The sequence below is a fragment of the Anopheles maculipalpis genome, chromosome 3RL (genome assembly GCF_943734695.1).
Source record: "Anopheles maculipalpis chromosome 3RL, idAnoMacuDA_375_x, whole genome shotgun sequence".
NCBI lineage: Eukaryota > Metazoa > Arthropoda > Insecta > Diptera > Culicidae > Anopheles > Anopheles maculipalpis.
This window is the reverse complement of record NC_064872.1, coordinates 77,633,425-77,655,455: the sequence shown is the minus strand read 5'-3', so window position 1 is coordinate 77,655,455 and position 22,031 is coordinate 77,633,425. Positions and strand designations below refer to the sequence as shown.

Here is a 22,031-nt window from a genome sequence, read left to right as displayed (position 1 = left end):
GTGCCCAACAATGGGCAGGTTAGAGGGTTATCCATTCGTGATCGATCGTTCGTGGGCTAGTTGAAATCTGCTCGAGTGAGTAGCTAATGAAATTTGCACACCGACGTCGATGCTCCGGCCGATATGATGGTCGTCCTCCGTTTGCTTCACGACCACAGGTGAATGGACACGAATTACATTAATTTTCCTCCCCGGGTGTTGTTACACATGTAAAGAGGCTTCTGCGGGTGCGCCGAGACTGTTCTGAAATTAACTTAAATAATCATTTAAAGTTGGCCGTTGATATCAATTGAATTAGGTTTGTTCGCATCACGCTATAGAAGTAAATATTTGTTGATGGTATGAAGAACAACATGGTATGGAAAATGCTTCAAGTTGTTTAACATAAACTAAACCAACTAGGTGCGACAGGTTCGTTCGATTGGTGTTCCAATTCCATTGGTGTTTCGATGTCGTTCGTTTTAACTGTTTAGCTGCACTGATATGATTTATGTCCTGTGCTTGTATCTTTTTGTGTATGTGTGCTTTTTATGGTGCTTTTTTCACTGTGTTTTACAAGAGCTCTTATTTTTGTCCGATTCACTTCTCATTGGCAATATATTTTTAGTCTCTGTTCTTTCATTAATCTTTTAGAAATTAAATGTTACAATTTACAAAAATATTTCGTAAAATTGCGAAACACAACTTCCAAACTTATACACATTGTAGTACAGTTTTGAAGCGCGGTTCAAGAAAGTTTGCTGAATCTTGTTTGCTTTCCTTTCCTACCCCAACGAATCATGGGCACTCGGTGAAGTTGGATGCCACTTCTGATATTAAGCGAGCAACGAACTGTAAAACCCACTAAAGGCATTACGGGTCACTTGGAAGCAATGGCAAACGGTTGTGAATCGAAACACCTGCCCAGGCACACGGCTCGCCTAAGCCGGGAGGCTTTTAGTTTTCCTGCTTCCGGCTAAAATGTCTCCCCCCAAAAAGGGCCCCACGGATGCTGTTGAACCAGACCGGGATGAACATTTTCGTCAAGGTGTGGCAATGAATGACGACGATGGCACTGTCACAGCTAACCAGCATCGTCGTCTGTCAGCTGGTAATTGCTTTACCCGCCCGTCAGCTCTTCATTTTGATGGGCACGGGTGTCCCACGGTCCCAACCAATGTGTTTGTGTGCTTGCTGCGCAGGTGTTGATGGGACGGTTTGTCCATTTACCTGGCAGCGGTGGGCTTTGCAGTATGGAACCTGCCAAGGTGTATGTGAGGAATAAAGAGATAATATGAAGCATTTTCTCCCTTTAGGACTGATATACAGCGCCTTAGCAGGTTGGACGTACAGTGTGGCACCCGTGTAAGCAGCGCTTAGTGCCGCAATGTGACAGATAGTGGGAAAACCCGTTTTTTCTTTCCCTCTAGTAATGCCATTTGAATGGTGTAATGGACGGTTGTTATAAATTTAATACCAACGCACCAGCAGACCCGTTTTTGCTTCAGTAATTAATGAGCGTGCCCGGTGAATGGCACCAGATTCTAGGATCTTTTTTCTGACTCTTATCCCTCATGCTGACATCACACTTTTGGAATGAAATCAACGAAAGCAACTAACAGTTGCTATTACTAGTGAAATGGTACCTGGTAGTGGAACGCAAACATAGTTTCAAACTACACAGAAGCATCACAGCCATGATGATGAGAAATAACGAGAAACAACCCTTAACCCCTTTTAAGACCGATAACGATATCTGCTGCTTATGCTTTTCGTCCCACTCTGTAACTCGCGCGTCTCTGAAGAGCTGTTGCTGAGCATTAAAAATACAACAGACGTCCGTTTTGGACGTAAACATGCTACTTTGTACACGTGCCTTCATCACAGGAAGCAACGTAACATTGTGCAACATTTGGCTTGCCAGCAGTTAACTGGTTGTACCGATTAAAAAAAAAACGAAGCCCAACAAAAAAGCAGCAAACAACCCTTCGGAAAAATTATGCCCGTGTCGTTTCACTGATGGCCGATGATAATTAATCAGGGTGGGTTTATGGAACCATTCAATAATGTTTTGCGGCACATTCTCACGTGTGTTCCCGGAGGCACGTTGCATATTTGATGCATGATTGACACGCTAGCGATTGCTATCGAACGGTGTCGGAGGGAAAATTAATTTTTTCTACCAAGCGCCACTGTGTGGCTGTGGTGCATTTTTCATTAATCTCCGAGTTTAACGTAATTGAACGGTTATCGGTTTGTGGTCGTTCATTTTTTCAAACCCGGGCAGTTCAAGCTGTTGTGCGTCGGGTTTGTACGAGATGTTTGTCATAAACAATTTATTATTTGGGATCATTTCTTTGTGTTTCGAAGGATCGAAGGATTTTGGTTAATGAATAGTGCGATTTATACTATATCATATAAGAGATGACAAAATCATGGATAAAAAAAAACTATAAAAATCTTTTCCTCAGGAACGATATACTTCTTCAGCTAGTTATTTTTTTTTAATCGTTATCTTTATTAAACGTTTAAGTGCCAACATTCAAAGAAATATTGAATAAAAGACAAATGTTGATTCTTAAAATTTCATCAAATTTCAAACTTTTTGGTATGAATTTACCCTGTTTCGGTTGAGCTTTTTTACGTTGACCGAAATGTTTGTCAAAAAGTGGCTAAAATTTACATTATCAAATCATTATAGACCCCATAATTATTAATGGAGACGCCCAGTACTTCATCAAAGTATTCAACGAATGCTGGTTAATGTGCACCTATTGGCACACAAACTGCATTATAGAGTGCAAAAAAAGGATACGTTTCATTGTACATAATTTTCAACATAACATTACCATAACCATTTCCAAAGTCCATCTTACTTAAAACCCGTTTAACGGTGCCAGTTCTGTCAGCTGCAAAAATTCCACAAACTCAAAAATGCAATCTTTCCAACCGAAACGGTTTCCTGATTCGAATCATGTAATAAAACCGACAGTCAAATCGTACGGAGGCTACGACTGTCAATGGCGAGCCTGTCTACGAGTTTGATGAAAATCACCATCTCTATTGCATTATTCAACCGGTCGTTGCTACACGGGCGGGCCGACAGACTGGTATTTCTGCATGTGACGTGGTGTGATAGGATGGAAAAACCTCCATTCTCCATCGACGAAAACACACCTGTTCAACAGCCCTTCATTTGCTTCTAACATTCATAATAAAATCAACGGGAGGCATATTGCACATGTCTGAAGGTTGGATTGTAAAGTGCATACAACATAATATCAACCTTTGTGCACACTAAATTGCACTGTGATTATATTCCAAACTACGGCACGTTCGGCACTACAGCTTACGGAAAATTAATTCATGTCCCATTCATAAAATTACACACGCCAAACTCATCCTTTATGTAAGCGGTCACTTTTCGATCCGTCCCTAGAGTAACCGGGAGGCGGGTCAAGCAAACGGTTTGGTATTTTTCATTTCCACCGAACGGACAAACGTACGATAATTGCGCCACCACGTCCATCCCAAGGACCTTCAACCGGTTTTAGAATTCTTTTCGCCCAGTACGGTCCTACGGTTCACCTTTTGTTGATGTGCATATTTTTCATATCGTAGTTATTGACTGGGGCTCGAGTTCCAACGCCTGCCTTACACCTCTCGCCGAAGCAAACTTCCATCAAACCGGATATGGTCCGTCGAGGTTGATTAGTTCGTTTATTATTAGCTCATTAAATTCGTTCACTGCACATGAAAATTGCCATTTTCGATTGCTTTTTCCCTGACTCGGCTGGGTCCAGCATCCCCTGGGTCCAGCATCCGGATGCTGCCATCTTGTACCCAACAATGGGCAGGTTAGAGGGTTATCCATTCGTGATCGATCGTTCGTGGGCTAGTTGAAATCTGCTCGAGTGAGTAGCTAATGAAATTTGCACACCGACGTCGATGCTCCGGCCGATATGATGGTCGTCCTCCGTTTGCTTCACGACCACAGGTGAATGGACACGAATTACATTAATTTTCCTCCCCGGGTGTTGTTACACATGTAAAGAGGCTTCTGCGGGTGCGCCGAGACTGTTCTGAAATTAACTTAAATAATCATTTAAAGTTGGCCGTTGATATCAATTGAATTAGGTTTGTTCGCATCACGCTATAGAAGTAAATATTTGTTGATGGTATGAAGAACAACATGGTATGGAAAATGCTTCAAGTTGTTTAACATAAACTAAACCATGTCCAGCTCTCTCTCTTTGCTAAATTAAACTTACACAAATCAACCGATCAATCGGCCAGTCGGTTCTGTCGAGCTCTGGCTGTTTCATGTATCGCTCATCTTTTACTCACTCACCGGAACTTCAATATCACTCCGAAAAGCACAACACTTTCCGCTAACAAATTTAATAATAACCACACGTTGCATGCCATAACCGGATGCTTCGGTATCCGCCGTCCAAGATCAATGGTCGCACACCGTGGTGGGAAACGCAAAACGTTCCCACAAAAAAACAAATAAAACAATCCCCAAAAAAAGCTTTTCACGATTTCCCACCAGTGCTGGAAGAAATTTTGATCTTCATGCGAAAAAGCACTCAACTGCTCTCGCTCCCAAAGCGTGCTAATGACGTACGCCGGGGCAATCAAAAGCTATGGTGGCTGGAGCGTGCCAAAAATAGCAGGAAGATAGTCACAACAGCACCACAACACCACCAACAATGAGTAACAGAATCCATTTTGTGCTTTTCTTTTCCTGTGGTGTGGTTTCCACCGTTGTGGTACGTTGCGTAAAGCTGCTTTATCTCTGCCGGGAACATTGTTGATGGTGTAGAAGAGCCACTCCGTGCGACTCAAACCGTGATTTTAGGCTCATTTTTCTTTAACGCTTTTACGAGACAAGGTTTCGTAATCTCCGATATAACCGAGAAGCTTAATGTTTTTATCTCGCCAACGCACGGTGGGCAACGTGAAAGAAAAAGCAGGATACATTTTTTTCCTGTTTTTTTTTTCAACATACAAGAAATATTTTTTTAATAAATAACACGAAAGGAAGGAATGATGGAAGAACGCTTTATAAAAGCTTACTGAAAACTGTAATATATTTACCTTTTTTCGCTTAATACAAATGAATATATTTATTTATTTATTTTTAATTATTTATGACGGTCCAGTGCCGTATTGTCAACACCGCTTGTGTTGAATAGATTTTATAATCATATTGATAAAGCATTTCCTCCTTATTCTTTGCCTTATCCTTGGCATACTCGGTTAACAAATGAATATAAATGAATTAAAAATTGATACTTAAAAAAGGCACTATTTGTTCTTCGAACCAAAAATTAAAATGTTCGAGGCTCACAATGGAGACGCCCAGCGCTTCATGATCTGACACATGTTTCGAAGAATTTGAGACACTATTTTCAGTGAAAAACATTGCAATCAAATTTTGAAATATATCCCGAAACACTTTCACATGAATTCAAAATCAAAGCCTTTTAATCAAAAAATATTTTGGGCTTTTACGATCGATTTAAAAAAATTGATATTTTCTAATGATAACGATGATGATTTTTACCTAAAATCATAATTAACAAAGAGTTTTACCCTTTTGTTTTTGTTTCCTAAAATGATTCTCGTGATTTTAGTGGAATATACTAACGTTAATTTCCTAACCATTACTTTCTAAAAACGACCATAGTGCAACGGTGTAATGAGAGCGGGCATGAGCTAACGTTGGTTAAGAATGGCAAACAAAGGAGATAATTACATTTTCTGAATGGAATTTATACGATACAACCTGGCACAATTACATGTAATGGATGCCTCGTTTTGTATAATTTAAATTATGTTATTAATAACAACGCAATGAGTGCTTTATGAATTCTGCGGATACCCGCGTGAAAAGAGATTAAAGATCCAATTTTAAAATCTCAATTCAGAGGATAAGCATGAGTGGACGGGTGGCAAAGCTTATCTCATCTCGAGTATCATAACCAGAATTCGATCAACTAATAAGAGACGAAAATTACACTTTGCCACAAACTTTCTTTGAAGCGACCACTCTCTCAAACATATGTTCCCGAGCGTTTCAGCATTCACAAACTTTTGATTGAATAAATTAATTGCATTGCCCGCACGAGTGTCATCGGGGACCGAGGCCGATGCCCTTCGAAAACGTCAAAAGGTCGGAACGAGCTGGAAAGGTCTTGTTGATTCTTGTCATCCACCTTCTTGAACGCGGGACAAAGTTCAACGATCAACAATCACCATCACCACCCACACGAGTCCGGGCCACAACAGGTTTTCGTAGGTCAAGCAAGCGGTTCTTTAATGTTTAATGCTAACTATGGCTATAGGCGTCATGTTTCTTGACGGAATATGTCAGAAGAATCCCTGGTACACACACACACACACACAGAATCGAGTTAAAGTTAGATTACAACCGAGTGATAATCCGGTGTAACGATTTATTATCGTACTGGGGAGTCCGGGAAGTCGTTTAAATTTATCGCATGTCACACCCGCGACTGAAGACACCCACCGACCAGGCGTTTTGTTTAATGGTTTTTACTATAAAGTGGAAAGGATCTTTCTTCTTGGGTTTGTACATCAAACAGAAGGCTTTCCTAAGGCAATGAAACGAACTTTTGCAACATCTTAAGCGAAAGTGAACAAAAAAAGGAAGCGCTTTTAAAATCATCTTTTCACTCTTGGAAGAAAAACAAACCACGGAGAATAAATGCACATACAGTGTTTTAGAGTTTATGGGGTCTGTCACTGCAAACTGGCGCTCAGGCAAATTGGATGGATGAAGTTTTATTATCATTCGCTTGCGCTTTTACGCTCTCGTCAACAAATTACCGGCGGATTCGGTGGACTGTGTACCGCTTTCTTCCTTAAGACATCTCGTTCAGTTAACCCTAGCGTTTGCAGTTTGGTCGCAGAAAACTTGCACCAAATGTGGCCCGCTTTTTGCTCCATCCAACGGCGGATGGCGTGTTGGAATTTAAATGTTTCTCGCGCGAAAATTGTCCACTACTGCTCGAAATGAACTGGCACAGACGGGTCGAGTCTTTGGCGTTAACAGTTTTGAGGGTTAAGCCTTACCCTTAAATGGTTCCCCCGAGAACGATAGCGATCTGTAATGGAATTTTAGACGCTTTCTGTGCTGCAAATACGTAATGTTTTCCCTTTTTTTGTAGACATTTTGTAGACGCTCGGGCCCGAGTGACGAATGAGGGCTGCTTGAGTTATGTGCTCCAAACCTGCCGCACAAGTACCGAGAAGCTTTCCATAAATCGGGTCCAAATGCTTCGCTAGAGCAGCGTCGTTTCAGCAAAACCAAATGGACTGTCTTTTCCATCTTAAAGCAACAAAAAAAAAAAAAAAAACGCCAGCCCTAAGACAGCGAGTGAGAAGCACCCACGGGTCGTATAAGGTCATAAATCGCGCAAGCCATAGCTTTTGGTTCGCATCCTTTCGGCGAAACTTTTCACTGGTGTGGAAAGGCGAACCAAAACTCGTCCACGCTCTTTCGGTTGCATAAGTTACCATCTTATTTCGTACGCTACTCCCAAGAAGAGAAATTATGTGGGGGATTTCGTTTTTTTTTTTTTTGGGTTCTTCAGACGCCCCGAGACATTCACCCTTCTTTTAAGGACGTCCTTGTGACCTAGCATTAATCGAAGCTGACTGGTTTGTGAGGGTCATGCACAGGCTATCCCCGTAGCTTGCCTTCACCAGTAAATCATAATCCACGCTAACCTACGCCAACATCCTTCGCTGGAAAGTTTTTACTTTCTCATTGATAGACCATAAAAAAACCCGCCTCTTTTTGGAAGCACAAAGAAAAGCTGCTACAAAAAGTTTTGCTTGCAGTGCGCAGGAAAATATAAAACCTTTCCCTCATGTGTTCAATTTCTCAGGCTGGTTCATGTCTTGAAAGCAATAAAAGTGAGAAATTTTATTTTTTCTTACCTACCTACTACTGCTGCTGGCAGCTCTCGATCGAACCTCACGGGACATAATCGTGTGCAGACAGCAAGACCGTTATGTCACCTGTTTCGTGAGAAGCCGAAATACTGGTCTGACCTTTGGCTGGTTCTCTGGGCGGTTTGGCGGTACATGCCGTCTGGCATGACTATTCCTTCGTGCATAATTTATAGTGGCAGATAATAAACGAGCACGTTGTGCGTTATCGTTTAAAGTCGTAGACTATGCGGCTGGAGAGCTACAACCGAAACGTGTTCGTGTTCTCGTGCACGATGCGTGTTGAAAGTGTCAAAAACGGAAATGCAATTTGATAATAAAAGTTATAAGGAAATAAATTATTACTGAAGGAAAGCATCGGTTGGCGTGTGCGAGCGATGAAGGCATAATGTTCAAACATGTTATGTTGAATAGCTTTATTCGACATGTGACAGGAAGATTAATGATTGAGAATAACCAGTAGAATAACCATTGAGAATAATCTAAGAAATTATTCTCTTGGTTCATTTTTCAAAATTTCGGGTTTTTATTTTCTGTAATATTGTGCACTGACGTGCATAAAACACTATCGAAGTGGAAAGAGCGCAAATACTTTCAGTGACCCATGTCTGTTTATTCTAATAATGGACACCGAAATACATCGCTCATACTCTGAGTGTTTTGAATACATGTGTTTACTCAACAAATCACTTTGTTTTGTTTTTGTGCACCTAACATATTAAGGTGCACCGTTCGTGCCCGAGACTGCAAACCACAGCACAGTGGACATTTTCAAACTAATGTCGGAATAAAATTCCGTTTTGTTGGTCATGAAGTTATGTATTTTTACCAGTTATACAAAAATTAAAGAGCAATATAGCCAGGAAGTTCTGTCAGTATTTTAATAAAAACCGAAAAGTAAATTAATTTTAACCGTATTTACCATTGTTTAATAAATTTAGTGGACAGTTAAATGAGCAAAAACATTTAAAGAAAATCAGTTTTTTGGAAAACAAAATAACAATTTCAATGGCTGTAAGAGTCTAGTCACAAGTAAAAACACAAGTAAAAACAGATTCTTTTATTATGTTGTCATATATTCAAACTCACTTTTTTGGCCCCATTTGAGCATAAATGTGTGGTCTTTTAATATTCATTGGATGAGTATTACGCTTTGGCCGTTTTTCAGTGAATAAATTCCCCTTTGGAACAGTTAATTGCTTCATCTGAAAGAAGTAAAACCATTACACTTAAGTGAATTTTGAGAACGGTCTTTGGAACCTGTTGAAGGAGTAGAATCTCATGAATTCTAAAGTGAAAATCTTATGCTACTTTCGTTGCAAATGATACAGAGATTTAAAGTTGTTTAGAAGAGATTTTAAATAAATAGAAAAATTCACTCGATGTTTCATAGTTATAACTTTTATAACAAATATTTTTAACCGAAACACTTATAATAATTTAAAAACATAAATTTGTTTTTGGTTCCATCCCTCCAAGAGCCCAATGTGCACAGTATGAATGGGTTGGATGCAGTTTATTGGCAGTGTACCTTGGACGGAAACCTTTGAGCACCTTTTCCATTTCACCAATATAGGCACAGTACGTGACCGGACATGATCTGGATCAGCTGCACTGCAATATGCTTTCGATGCTTGTTTACAGTGCGAACGTTTCATACGGTACGGGCGTATACGGTAGCCCCATTTGAAGCGGATCAAAGGAAAAATCATCCATGGTCCAAATGATCCCAATGGCACTAGTGGGGCTTACACGGAACAGTACAAATACGAAAACGTCCAAATGGATCATTTTGCATCCTGAGTCGCCCGATTTAGCCGGAAGCGGGAAATATGAATTCTACCAAAGTGTACCCGTTTATCGAGCATAATGTGCTGGAACGTTTTGCGATTCGTTTGAAATGTGAAAGTTATTTATTGGTTAATAACTAGACATTCATGAATCATGTTTGATGTCGAATAATATAAATAAATGAACAGTAAATAATTCTTTCTGGTAAATAGAGCGTTGCTGTCCACAACAAATAAGCTGTTAAGCGAAAGAAATCCTTTTACTCCTTATCAAACCTTTTTCTGCAAAGAATGAAATAAATCGCATTAAGTATCAATTGAAAAACATCAACTCGGAGAACCATTGCGTTTTCAAAACGTATTTCATCTACGTTAACATAATCATCTTCTCTAAAGCTGGAAAAGGATTATAAACGTGCAGTCACAACATGCCAGATCTCTATCGAATATCATTCAGCAAATGCAGTGCTTTCACCCTGCAAGAAACCTTGCAGTCCGTGCCTCTTATGCGCCATTATCCACCCGGGAGATTAAATGCCACCAGTAACTGCAGCTCAGTGCTTGTAGTGCCCTAGGATACATTACTTTCTTCACATTCTTTTACATCCATTTTGTCGAATGTATGCGCTTCTTTCCATACTACCATGTTACCCGCTCCATTGCATTCTTTTACCATATGCATAGCTGCCTTTCGTTTCAAGTTTAGTCTTCGTATTGCAAACTTGTCCTTTTTCCAATTTGCTAACAAGGAATGTAAATAAGTGCATTCCTTTTTTCTGCCGGTTCTTGCGTGCTTTGTTTGTATATCTTTACATTATATCACAGTATTAGGTTTTTAATTTGGTTTATTCATGCTCCAAAGGTTTGCTGCTGGATGAGGCTGTTTACTTGTTTACTATGCATAATACTTCTTGGTGTTGCGTTCAAATGCAGTAATAGGATGTAAATATATGATGGCTATCGACATGACGTCAACACAAGATGACTTACTATATTTGAATTACTGTTTGAATATCAGAACAATTTTGAAAAACGCCTCAACTAAATACTAAACTGCTCGAAACTAAATACTGCTCAATATACTCAGTGGATCGTTGTCTTCTACAAAGAATTTATAAATGAAACTAATTTTTTTCATTTAGCAAGAACGGGCAAAAGGAGTTGAAATAGAATTAATAATATTAATTCGTGTAAAGTATAGAAACCTTTATAAAATGAATTATTCACCAGGTAAATATTCTTTGCATACTTTCAGGCATTATTAAGCAAAAACTCATGCAGGCAGAATATGATGAATTAATATTCTTATTACTAACGTTATTTAACTGATCTATTGACGTCCCTCTAACTTCACCCTCTAATTATTGTCCTTTGCCGTTCAAGTCCGTTTAAGACTCAAATTTCTAGCACATCTTATCGCTTTCCTATCTCGCAAAGGTTGTGTAATATGTTCGGAATGTTTACCCATTTTTCTAAGCGTTCAAAATTTCCTTTTTTCCTATTTTTTTTTATTTGCTTCTCCTGCTGTACATACCCCAAGGTAGATGAAATCACATAAGTTTCTCACCTTTGTTCCACCTTTAACTGTTGCTCTGCTCAATCATTTTTGAACCCTCCTCTTTTTCGAACCAGTTTTGCAAATAGAATATGTTTTTGTCGATCGATGTGTAATGGTTTCTTCCATATATCTGCTTTTTTCTTTTCTTTGTTCACTTTCTCTTTTTTCTTCTTTCTCTCTTTTTCTCTTTCTCTCTCTCTCTTTTCTCTCTGTTTCCCATGCTCTCATTTGCTCTGTCTCAACCATACACACCCACATGCACACACGCGTTCTTCCTAATTGTGGTTCGCCAATCTTTGGTCGTGTTTTATTGTGGCATTGCATTGTTGTTTATGGAACAATTCTCGAACCAACCGTTACAATGGCGTGTGCACTGTACGCAACTAAAATATGTATCTCACACACAAACAAACCACATAAACAAAAAAAAACAACAAAATACCTCTCCTTAACTCGAACTCGTTTCGCTTACATTGGGGCACCACACGATGCGAACACACATGCCAACAACACAACATGCAACGGATATCACACACACAACCAAATGGGGCGTCTGCTGTTTGCAAACCGATCCACAACCGTCAACCATCAACAACAACTACATTCTGCATCAACACAACAACAACACAATAAATGTAAACACGAAAAACACTTACGCACACCGGAAAATGGCGAACGTCGGGAAATGGAAAATGGCCAAAAACGAACGAAACACATTCGCACACAATAAACGACACCCTACTAGAACGACCATGGGCCAAGGGATACGGACGGGCGGTGGTACGGTAATACCCATCGCGAGTGGAATCAGCATGATGGCCGGAACGGGCTGCGATCGACGTAATACGGGCAGTTTGCGCGTGAGTATTGTCTGTTTATTTATTTATTTTAATCCATCTCATTCTATACCCGATTAGTCCCGTGCCATATTTGCATGCTTTTTATTCAAGTTTTATTTGTATTTTACCTTGTATAAACTATAACATATGTATAGAAATATATAACATTTTAATTCCTTTAGGTTGTATGATGCCACACGAAATGATTCCATACTGCTCACGAACAAGTTAAAAGCATTGATTTATTAATCGATTTACCGCGTTACAAGGCACTTTGCGTACCTAATTGATCGCTTTTATGTGTTCCCCATTGAACGAATGGTTACACTATCCCCTGGCAAATGATACATTAGAACCCAACGGGATGCCATTTTAGCTGCGAACAAAACTGAATTACAAAAGCTTGAAAGCTGCCCCTAAGAGCGAAAAGTAAAGCATGCATGAATGAAATGCAAGCTGCACATTCCCGGTTTTGCAAACATGTTGCAGGTTGTGATTGTGTCCCATTTGCACACACACAAACACACGTACAACCATTCAACCGTTTCGAAATTGAACGTAATTGAGCGAAACGTGCCACATCCAATTGTTCCACTCGCTCAGGTGTGACAGCTAGGGTTTTGCCAGTTATTTGTATCGGATTTGCTGTTTAATGAAGTGCAGGAATGCTTGAATTGTGATGCAAAACTTAGCACTTTGTTTTGCGTGCTCGGAATGTGGCAAGTGTTTTTTTTTTTTTTGTGTGCATTTGAATAATTTCATGCTTTGTTTATGCATAAAACGAGTTGACTGTTCTTTTTGTAAATAATGCATAGCAAAACTCTAAGAAAACTTGTACGAGGATTTTTAATTTTATCATTCAATATTCTGATACTTGCTCAAAACTGAAATACAAACTAGCACCACAAACAATGTACAAATTTCAATATCACTAAAGTAGCATTTTTATACTCCTCCCAGTGCATCTTTCAAGAGCAAAAACACTCACACCTAACCAAATTGCTTATAAAATTTATTGCAAAATTGTGTCAAATAATCCCATCAGAATGGCTTATGAAATACGTTTAACACCATCCGGTCTCGATAATCGGTTCGCAATTCCATCGACACCCCACCGTCGTACTTTCTCCCCAACGCGTTACTTCACCACCCAAAGAAAAAGCGGCTTAGCTTTGCATCATAAATCGGGTATTCATGAAAGCTCGCGGAACAACCTTACCGTGCCGTTTTCCATTTCCGACCGGGCAGGATTACACCACCACCGGGTTCGGTGTGCCGATTTTTTCCTTCTGCTCTCGTTCACTTTCAAAGGATTTGTTTTTTTTTTTTGGTTCCGTTTTACTTCGTAACGGTGAGGGGGGAAAACCTCTTCCTGCTCGCACTCAAGCATAACGTTGCACTCGTGCGAGGAATGCTTCCGGAGTGAAGACACCGTCACTTCGCTCGGGAAAGGTTGGCGCACACGATTTATGCGAGAGAAATTGAATTCCACCACTTTGCACATCGTAGCCACACGCCCGCGCGGGTGCCGGGCTGAAAGAATGTCAAACCACGTGTCAGCCAATTTTATAACACCCAAATGCATAGCGTTTGTACTCTGTTCCCGCTTTTGTCGGGCAAATCAAAGTCACGTGTCACGTGCTGGTGATGGTATGTGTTGAAAGGGAATGACTTTTCTGCAATGCTCGTATTGCTTGGACATAAAGTTGCGAGGGAAATAAGATAAAAAAACGCTCTTCTAAACAGCAGTTAAACGAAAACTCTCCAAGAAGGCTTTTCGGTACAATAAGGAGAATATTTAATGGAACGCTGGTACCGCTCATCAACCCTTTGCACAGGCTAATCACATACGACGATAAAATCCACCAGCAGATAGCAAATGTTCCCTCGCAGGGAAAGAAAATCATTGCGCTCGGTGGTAACCCTTTCGTTTCCCTTTTTTTACCAAACTACGGTTCATTGCACAAAGGTCTAATCCATCAAGTTAATCCACCCAAAATGAGGAACATTTTCGTCCATTCGTCTCCACTCATCAACTCCCAAAGCTTTTGTTAATCTGTGCTGTTCGGATGCCCGTCCCGAAACCCGAAAGGTCTCCACTACTAAACCTCCCAAAACCGTACCACCCGTAGCACGATAATGTCCAAGCAGTTGTTGTTGACCCGCTGATGACTTGCTTTCAGAGCTACTGCGTGCGCATGAACTTAAACCACGGTTACGCCCGGCTAGCACAGGACGAAGACGATGGAAAGCCAACCGAACCGAGCACCCGTGTCGACCCGTACGGACAGCCAGTTGGTAGTGGAGGACATGAGGCGCAACCTAGGCGCAGCCCGGTTTGAGTTTTCGCATTGCCGTCAGGTTTCGTAACAAAGCACGGGTGAAGTAGTATTACGAGTATGCGAGTTTGTGTACGCGTTAGATGGATCAATAACGGAATGAAAAATGTGTTTCACTGCATGTGCAACAGATGATGGTTTCGTGAATCATGCTTCGTGCTATGGTTTAAACCATGTCGAGTGATGGCAAAGGTTTTCGAGAGATTCTAAAACGTGTTCCTTTAATCTTTTCTTGAACGTTTGCTGTATTTTTCATAGTATGAAAGAATTATTCGGGACGCTTTTTCGAGGAAAATGTGTAAAAATGAGTATGTGTTTTTGCAAGCAAAACGGGTAATTGCATGGAGAATATTGGAGAATAATCATATAAGATTGTACTGTACGGGGCTTAACTCATTGACTTGGCTAAATGCTGAAGCTCTCGATACCGTTTTGGTTCTTCGATATATGCTCTAGTCTGCCGTCTGCCAGCCCCATTTTCTGGAATATCTGGTGGACGCATCGAGGCCATCCTTTCATCTCAGTTTGATCTACCATGGCTCCCCTCTTGGGCTGGGTCATTCGGTGCCATTCTCATGACGCGACCAGCCCTCCGGAAGTTACCAAGTCTGATTCTACAAACCAGACCATTCCCACGATAGTGAGGATTGCCTATCCAGCTACTTGGTATCGTTAAGTCTAGTAAGCCATTCGATGGCCGGCGTGTCCTGTTTGGTCGTTAAGCCAAAACGAAGAAGATTGTCTTACAATTCCCATAGCACGTCATTGTGATGAATTCGTTCCAAACATTCGAAGCTAAACATCCATTGACCTTCTTTCTCTCGTACGGTGCTAAGAAGAGTTTGTAAATTTTGGAAAAGTTTCTTCTATTCGACCATATGCGGTCGAGGAAGTACAATCCCGTACGCCGTACTCATTATCATAGTACGAATCAAGAAAAGCCAGAAAAGGCTTTGCGAGTCTGTAGAGCCAAAGAAGAAGATTCATCTACAATTTAGAATATTACCAAATTCTAATTTGAGATTGCTGCCACGATCATTATGGACGGCCTGAGAAGTCCTTGTCGAATCGGTCGTCAAGTGCTGCTTCAATTAGGTATTTTCGACTACATTTAAGGCAATGAAGCGTTACAAAATTTTAGTGAAAGTTCCGAAATAATTTTAATATGAAGAGAAAATCTTTATTGGGTCCTCAAAAAATAGTTAACTAAATACTGAAAGTATTGATTAATAATGTTTGTACAATGATGCTTAAATTTCTATCTTTAGAGCTTTAAAATGGCCTTTGCACACAAGCATCTTACCAAATCTATGCCAAAGTCAGGGTTTGACAAATTTACCTGAGAAAGGCAAATAAACCACTTCATACAATCGTCGTATAGGATCGCTCGTTCCGAACCATCTGCTAACTTCATAATTCTCTTTCAAGATGATGTTGCTGTCGAAAAATCGAAAACTGTTTTTCACGAAAAATGTGGGCATCGATGATGTTGTGTACCCTGCTTTTTCTGCCAGGGCATGGGAAGTCACCCTGTTTTTTTTTTTTCCAGCTGTTTTGCTTCATCATTTTCTCTGCAACGTTATTCCTTCCGTGGAAAAACTACTCTAACGTATCTCGTACACCACCTCCACTATTACTTAACGTCTTTAAATGGAGCCACGAGAGTAAAGGAAACATTAAAAGCTCCGGAAAAGTATCGTTGTCCTTTCCAGCACGTTTGCTTCGCCTTTCTTTTGCTGAAACCGACACCGAAACGACCCAACCGTCAAGTACCTTGCATACAGACACGGTACGGGTGCGGCTTTCGACGTTGATCTACCGTCATTGGCACGACACCGGTGTCAGGTGTACGTCCTCCGTGCGCCATATGCGACCGTGGTGAACGAGGGCTGCACTGCATGTTTGCCTTTTCCACGTGTATGTATGTTTTTTCATACTTCAGACGCCTCCCGCCCCACCAGCCGGTTTGGAAACGTTGACGTGAAAGCCATCCAAACCGTCCATCCATCCATCCATCCGAGTGGTTCACATTCACGGGCGCGAACCGGATCAACAACTACATCCTGCCCTTTCCAAATGGTAGGCCTCGCTCCCAGCACGGCACTTCCGGTACGTGCGATGTTTACCGCACGGTGTCCCAGCCCCGAAAAGTAAGCAGAGAAGCGGAAACGGAGGCGCGGAAGAAGAGCCGGAAAAACTGAGAGAGATAACATTTCTGCAGCATTTGTATTTATGTGACTTGCTGTTTGTTTTGACATGCTATGTAAATTTTAGATGAGCTACACCTTTTCTTAAAATATTCACCTCCGGGCACCTCGAGCACCGGGTGGGCTGGGGAAAGGGCGAAGGGTGTCCTGATCCTGTTTCATTTCCCGCGCGCGCACACACACCACACCAGAGCAGGGAAAAGTCTCTGCTCGTACGCTTTCCCATGCACAAATCATTCATCCGTACATAATTTTCCTACGTGGAAAATGTTTCTTTTTTTCTTCCATTCTTTCACCGATCGAGCCGAACGGGGATGTATGTAAATTCACATTAAAACCGGGAAAAGCTAGCGATCCTCGGGATGAGGGAAAATCGGAACCGAGCAAAGGAAAGGTAACAGCAACATCCAACAACCAAAGCCTATCCTAAACCGCTCGAAAGTGCACGAATTGAGGGCATGCTGTGCCTCTTTAGTTGAAATATGGAACACATGCAAAAATGCTTCAGAGCAAAGCACCTGGGATGTAGTGATAAAGCCGAACCTTTCCGTAATGGTAACTATTGGAGGGTGCAAAAAAACTGTATTCCAAAATATTTCCAACACAAAGAAAAAACGTATTTGCTCTGCACTTTCACGCAGGACTTTATTGGAACGTCAGAGTAATATTAATTAAAGCAGGGTTGTTTGGAAATTTGTTTCGGGGATGTTGGACGATGATTAATTGAGGCTTTTCCTTTCATTATAGAGCAGAAATGTTTCTTTATTATTAGAATTAAAAGGCTCTTTTCTAAACATTATTTTATACATCAGGAAATCGGAATGAAAATTCACATGAAAGCATTCCAGCATGGTTGATGGTAGAAAACAAAAATCAATTTTTCTATATCGCTGAAAATGGAAAGCCTAACACACAAAAATAACTCAAATACAGGTACAAAATTAATCACCAAAATCGCTCTTTTCTTGGTACAAAAACATATGCAAACTGTTTCAAAATTCATAAGCAGCCAACTTTTACAAAAGCTTTTCCCATTCGGGGGAACAGCCACCAACTCTGAGAAGCAAAAAACTATCGATGGTGTGCATCGACACACAACTCCGAAAAAAGCTCGGAACGACACACTCGTAATCTTGCTGATACTTTCCATTGCAATGCACACTGTTCCACTTTTCGCTTTTACTGACTTACTATTACTGATGTATTTGAACGAGAGAGAGAGAGAGAGAGAGAGAGAGAGAGAGAAAAAAAAGCTTCTGTTGTTCCAGTTTTTTCCCTGCAAAACCGATCTGAACACACGGCATTGAACGGAATCATTTCCAGTTCTGTCGAATGCTGCACTGTGGGTTACGGGAAAAGTCAGATACTGCACTTAGGATGCACATGAACCGAGTACTGCCTGCAGTTTTCCTGTACTTACGTACTGAGAGTCCGTTATTGTTGGGCTGTGAGTTGCCGGTGGTATCATTCGCAGACACGTATGGGACGATGGACTGATAAGCGTCCAGGAAATAAATGCTACTGTGCTAAAGCTATGCATCGTGCAGCGTTTGTCCTTCTGCCAAATGATTGCTTGGGGGTCGTTGCACGATGGTTCAAGCGTGAACAGTCGATTGGAAATTTAATATGGATGAATGTTGTTTAGGCAGAATTTTTTTTGAAGTAATCCTTAATGCTCGCAGCTGAAGGTTCAAACTGAGGAGACCAACTGCGACACATTTTTAAGCATGGAAAATGGAAAATGGAAAAAATTGTCTTGTGGATGGATGTTTCTTGGAGCTTGGTTGCGTAAGAATCAGCGGGATTACGTTCGAATTGGGAATGGAACAATAATATTTGATAAATTTATTCTACTCTAACTAATTTTATAATCAAATCTATTCAAGTAAAAAGCTTTCTTGTTGGAGATTTTGCTTTCCTCCACAATTGGACATTTTTGTTTAGTATCATATGATAAGGTCAATCAAAAATCGCTTCCTTTGTATCATTAAAAATACAAAATGATGAAGATAAACTAAACATAAAAATCCAAAAACTGAAGGATATAATAGTAAATCTAATGCTTAAATTTATTATCCCTACCTGCCAATGTAATTTTCAAAGATAGTTTTAAAAAGACTTGTAGTTATTATGACCGGAACAAGTCCATTGTGTGTCAGGGTAGCACAAGCAAATAAAACATCACTTCATCAATACTCAATGCCTTAGGTATTGGTTCTCGATGATGATGTTGAGTTAATAGGAAAACGTTTATTTGTTTCTGTTTAAAATTCCAACAAAGCAAATGCAAAGACACACATTGCATATTTACGTACCAGCATACGTTACCATTCGAACAGTATCGATTTATTTTGCTCGAAACAGGACCACACATCAAAAAGATTTTTTTTACCAGGCTTCAAAGAACTCGAACCTCAAACAGCCTGCAGTCTAGTAAAAAAGTGGCACAAACGATGATGAAACGCAACTTCCAAACGGTGGAAACGTCTCACTGCCGGAGTGGACGGAAGTTGATAAAGAGTAAAGCTTTCAATGAACTCAAACACAAAACTTGGAACAGAGACTGCGTTACAAGCGTTGCCCCTCTAGGTGACGTTTTGAAAGTTGTAAATCTTTGCCTGATTGCTACCTTTGTACCAGTGGATGTGTGTGTGTGTGTATGTCAACGTCTCAAAAGTTCCCATCGTATTGAGCAACGATCCAAGTGAAAAGTAAACCCATTTGCACGATTACAGCCCCAGCCATGCCTGCTGGTGTCCTTGAGTGTGTCCTCATCGCAAATAAAAAAAAAGAAAACGAATCAAGCACAGGAAATCCACAAAAATGGAAGCCATTTTCAGTAAAAGCACATCTTCCTACCACACTCGTTTGCAACAATCGATCGATTGATCGAACAAGATAGGCAGACAAAGCATTCCCAGCAGATAAAAAAGGGACACCATTATGGTGTTTTCCAGTTTGGCCAGGTCTTTCAATCGTTTTGCCTGTATTCTTTCAAATACTTTCTAAGAGATCAAGAAAGAAAAAAGCTTAAGCTTCGTGGATGCTTTTGTGTGTCAACTGACACGCCTCCCTTTTATCGAACAACACTGTCAAATCAATGTCGGGAACGTGTTTGTGTGCTTGTGGGAAAAATTGTCTCGTCTGTGTCTCACGGTGCCGGTGCCAACGTTTGACAGATGAAGTGAAAGGATGGTAACAGGTTTTCATCTCCAGAAATGTATTGTCATCGTACCGTGGCCAGTCGAACCGTAGAACCGTTAACATGTTTTCCAATGCACGGAAGTCAATAGCATTTTTAGTTGGTTTTCAGCTAATATTTATTCTTTACTTCTCCAGAGTGCTTTACATTACTACGAACACAGTTTTTATAATAAAGCATGCAATCGATATTTTAATGTTTAATTCGATTTTTTATTTAATTTTTCATGTTCAACTGCTTTTATCACAATTTGAAAATTGGCACATTTTGGATTGTTTTTTCTTCTAAAACATAATGTCAACTTAGACAAATTCATATAATTAAACACACTGTTCTAAAATGAAAACAATGTCCGTAGTGGGAGCTTAGCTTCCAAACACTACCTTTAAAATCTCATATGTTGCCCGTAACACCGCAGACTGTACGGGCAACTTTTCCAATTAAACGTCCAATTGTGCTCATCTGCCCTGTGCTGGAGAACCTAACTCTTACTCAGCTGCGATGTTAATATATTTTCTACCATAACTACTATTCATCAGAGTGTACTGGAACCAAATTTCAAAAGCTTATATCGATCGAAATTCCGACGTCGGGTCAGGTCGCTTTCGGTTCCTGCGTTTACGGTCATCATGGGCGTACGTTAGTGCGCATCATAATTTACGACTTGACCGTTTGTGTGTGTTGCAACACACAACCTAATAATGTGCATCCTGCATGCATCGCCCAAGGATTCGCCGGCAGCAGTGCAGTAGTTAGATGATTTATGCATTGAATACACATACGCAAACACACACACACATACACCCGACGAGTAACTGAAAGTGACATTGGAATCGTTTAATTGGCCTCGGGGCAAAACTATGCATTGGATGGTACTTGGAGCTTGAAGCGTACATTTATTAGAGTGGTTACGAGGAAAACATAATTGATGATGTGTTTGGTACACCCAACAGCAATGGATGCGTAACAAGAATGCTTCATTTTATTAAAATATTTTTTTTTAATTCTTGGAGCTGGTAGATAGAAGACACAACAAGTATTTCTCCCTGAACTGTTAATTTTGTTTTTGTTGATTTTTTGCTATTCTCTCTAAACCACATGCCATAATTGGCTTGCTCGTGATAAAAAAAAGGATATCATAACTGAACACTGCAACATAAAGACTCCTTATAATTGGTGGCAATAAAATGTGAAACCATTTTTACTGGCCCACTTTGCCAAGCAGCACACACTTCCATCACCAAGCCATAATCGATTCCCGTTTTTACTGATTGTATTCTGGCATCACCGTGGTACGATGCTTAAAAACGGAGGTGCTAACGAGCATGGTCCAACAAAAAGTGGTACGAATTACGGGTTTAGCTTCAGTTTATTTCCGATTTTTTCGCTCCAACGTTTTCCATAATCATAATGGGAATGTGCCAGTACGCTGGGGTAAAATCATTGTTGCCGCTAATAAACGGTTTCATTACCTTTTGTTTTACTAGCTTCTTTACAGTTTCCGGGTTTAATGCATGCGAGGTTTAGCCTCAGCAAGGCTGATTGGCGTCTTAAATTTAACGCTGCGGTGTCGTAGTATTGAAACGATGTTGTAAAAGCTCATCCGAAACATAAATACGATTATTATGAATTGCTCCTGTTTAAACTCGTTATGGCATGAGCTGATGGAAAATAGAAATTGTTTTGCAGACCATTGCATAGTTAAAACATAATTCAAGGGTAAGGCAGAGGAGAGTGTTTGTCAACGTCAATAGACGGTGAATGAATTTTTGTTAAGAATCTTTAGTCGTTTAGTCTGCCGTCATTTTACATGATTTTTACGTAATATTACACTGAATTTAGGAATTTACCTTGTTTACCAAATATTTCATTCTTAGTTCATAATTTTGCTCTTTTGTCATTTTTGTTTTTTTTTTTTTTTTGGTCTCAACTTATATTGTTCTCTCAGAAACTCTTTTGTCTACTTCTGCTGCAAGTTTTTTTTGTATTTTTGTTGGTTCTGTTTTGTTAAGAAATTTGTCTGTTTAAGAATGTTAAGGTAAGATCAGACTGTTTTTAAGACTTAGTTTCCTTTTTATGCGTTGTTTGTAGTAGAAAATTTTTTCAACATTAAAGCTAAGCAACAGCAAAG

General features: G+C 40.2%; 1 protein-coding gene across 2 annotated transcripts in view; it reads left to right on the top strand.

The window, feature by feature from the left end:
• The window catches only part of LOC126561501 (kazrin), a 49,211-nt gene that overhangs the window by 21,964 nt on the left and 5,216 nt on the right, over positions 1–22,031 (top strand). The window contains exons 12-13 of one of the 2 annotated variants that reach the window (XM_050217683.1): positions 12,059–12,173; positions 14,304–14,440. In XM_050217683.1, coding sequence (XP_050073640.1) covers positions 12,059–12,173; positions 14,304–14,321 — 133 coding nt within the window. In that variant the 3' untranslated portion in view covers positions 14,322–14,440. Of the gene's footprint in view, positions 1–12,058; positions 12,174–14,303; positions 14,441–22,031 lie in introns of those variants that run through there. The other variant, XM_050217682.1, reaches the window with a different exon arrangement.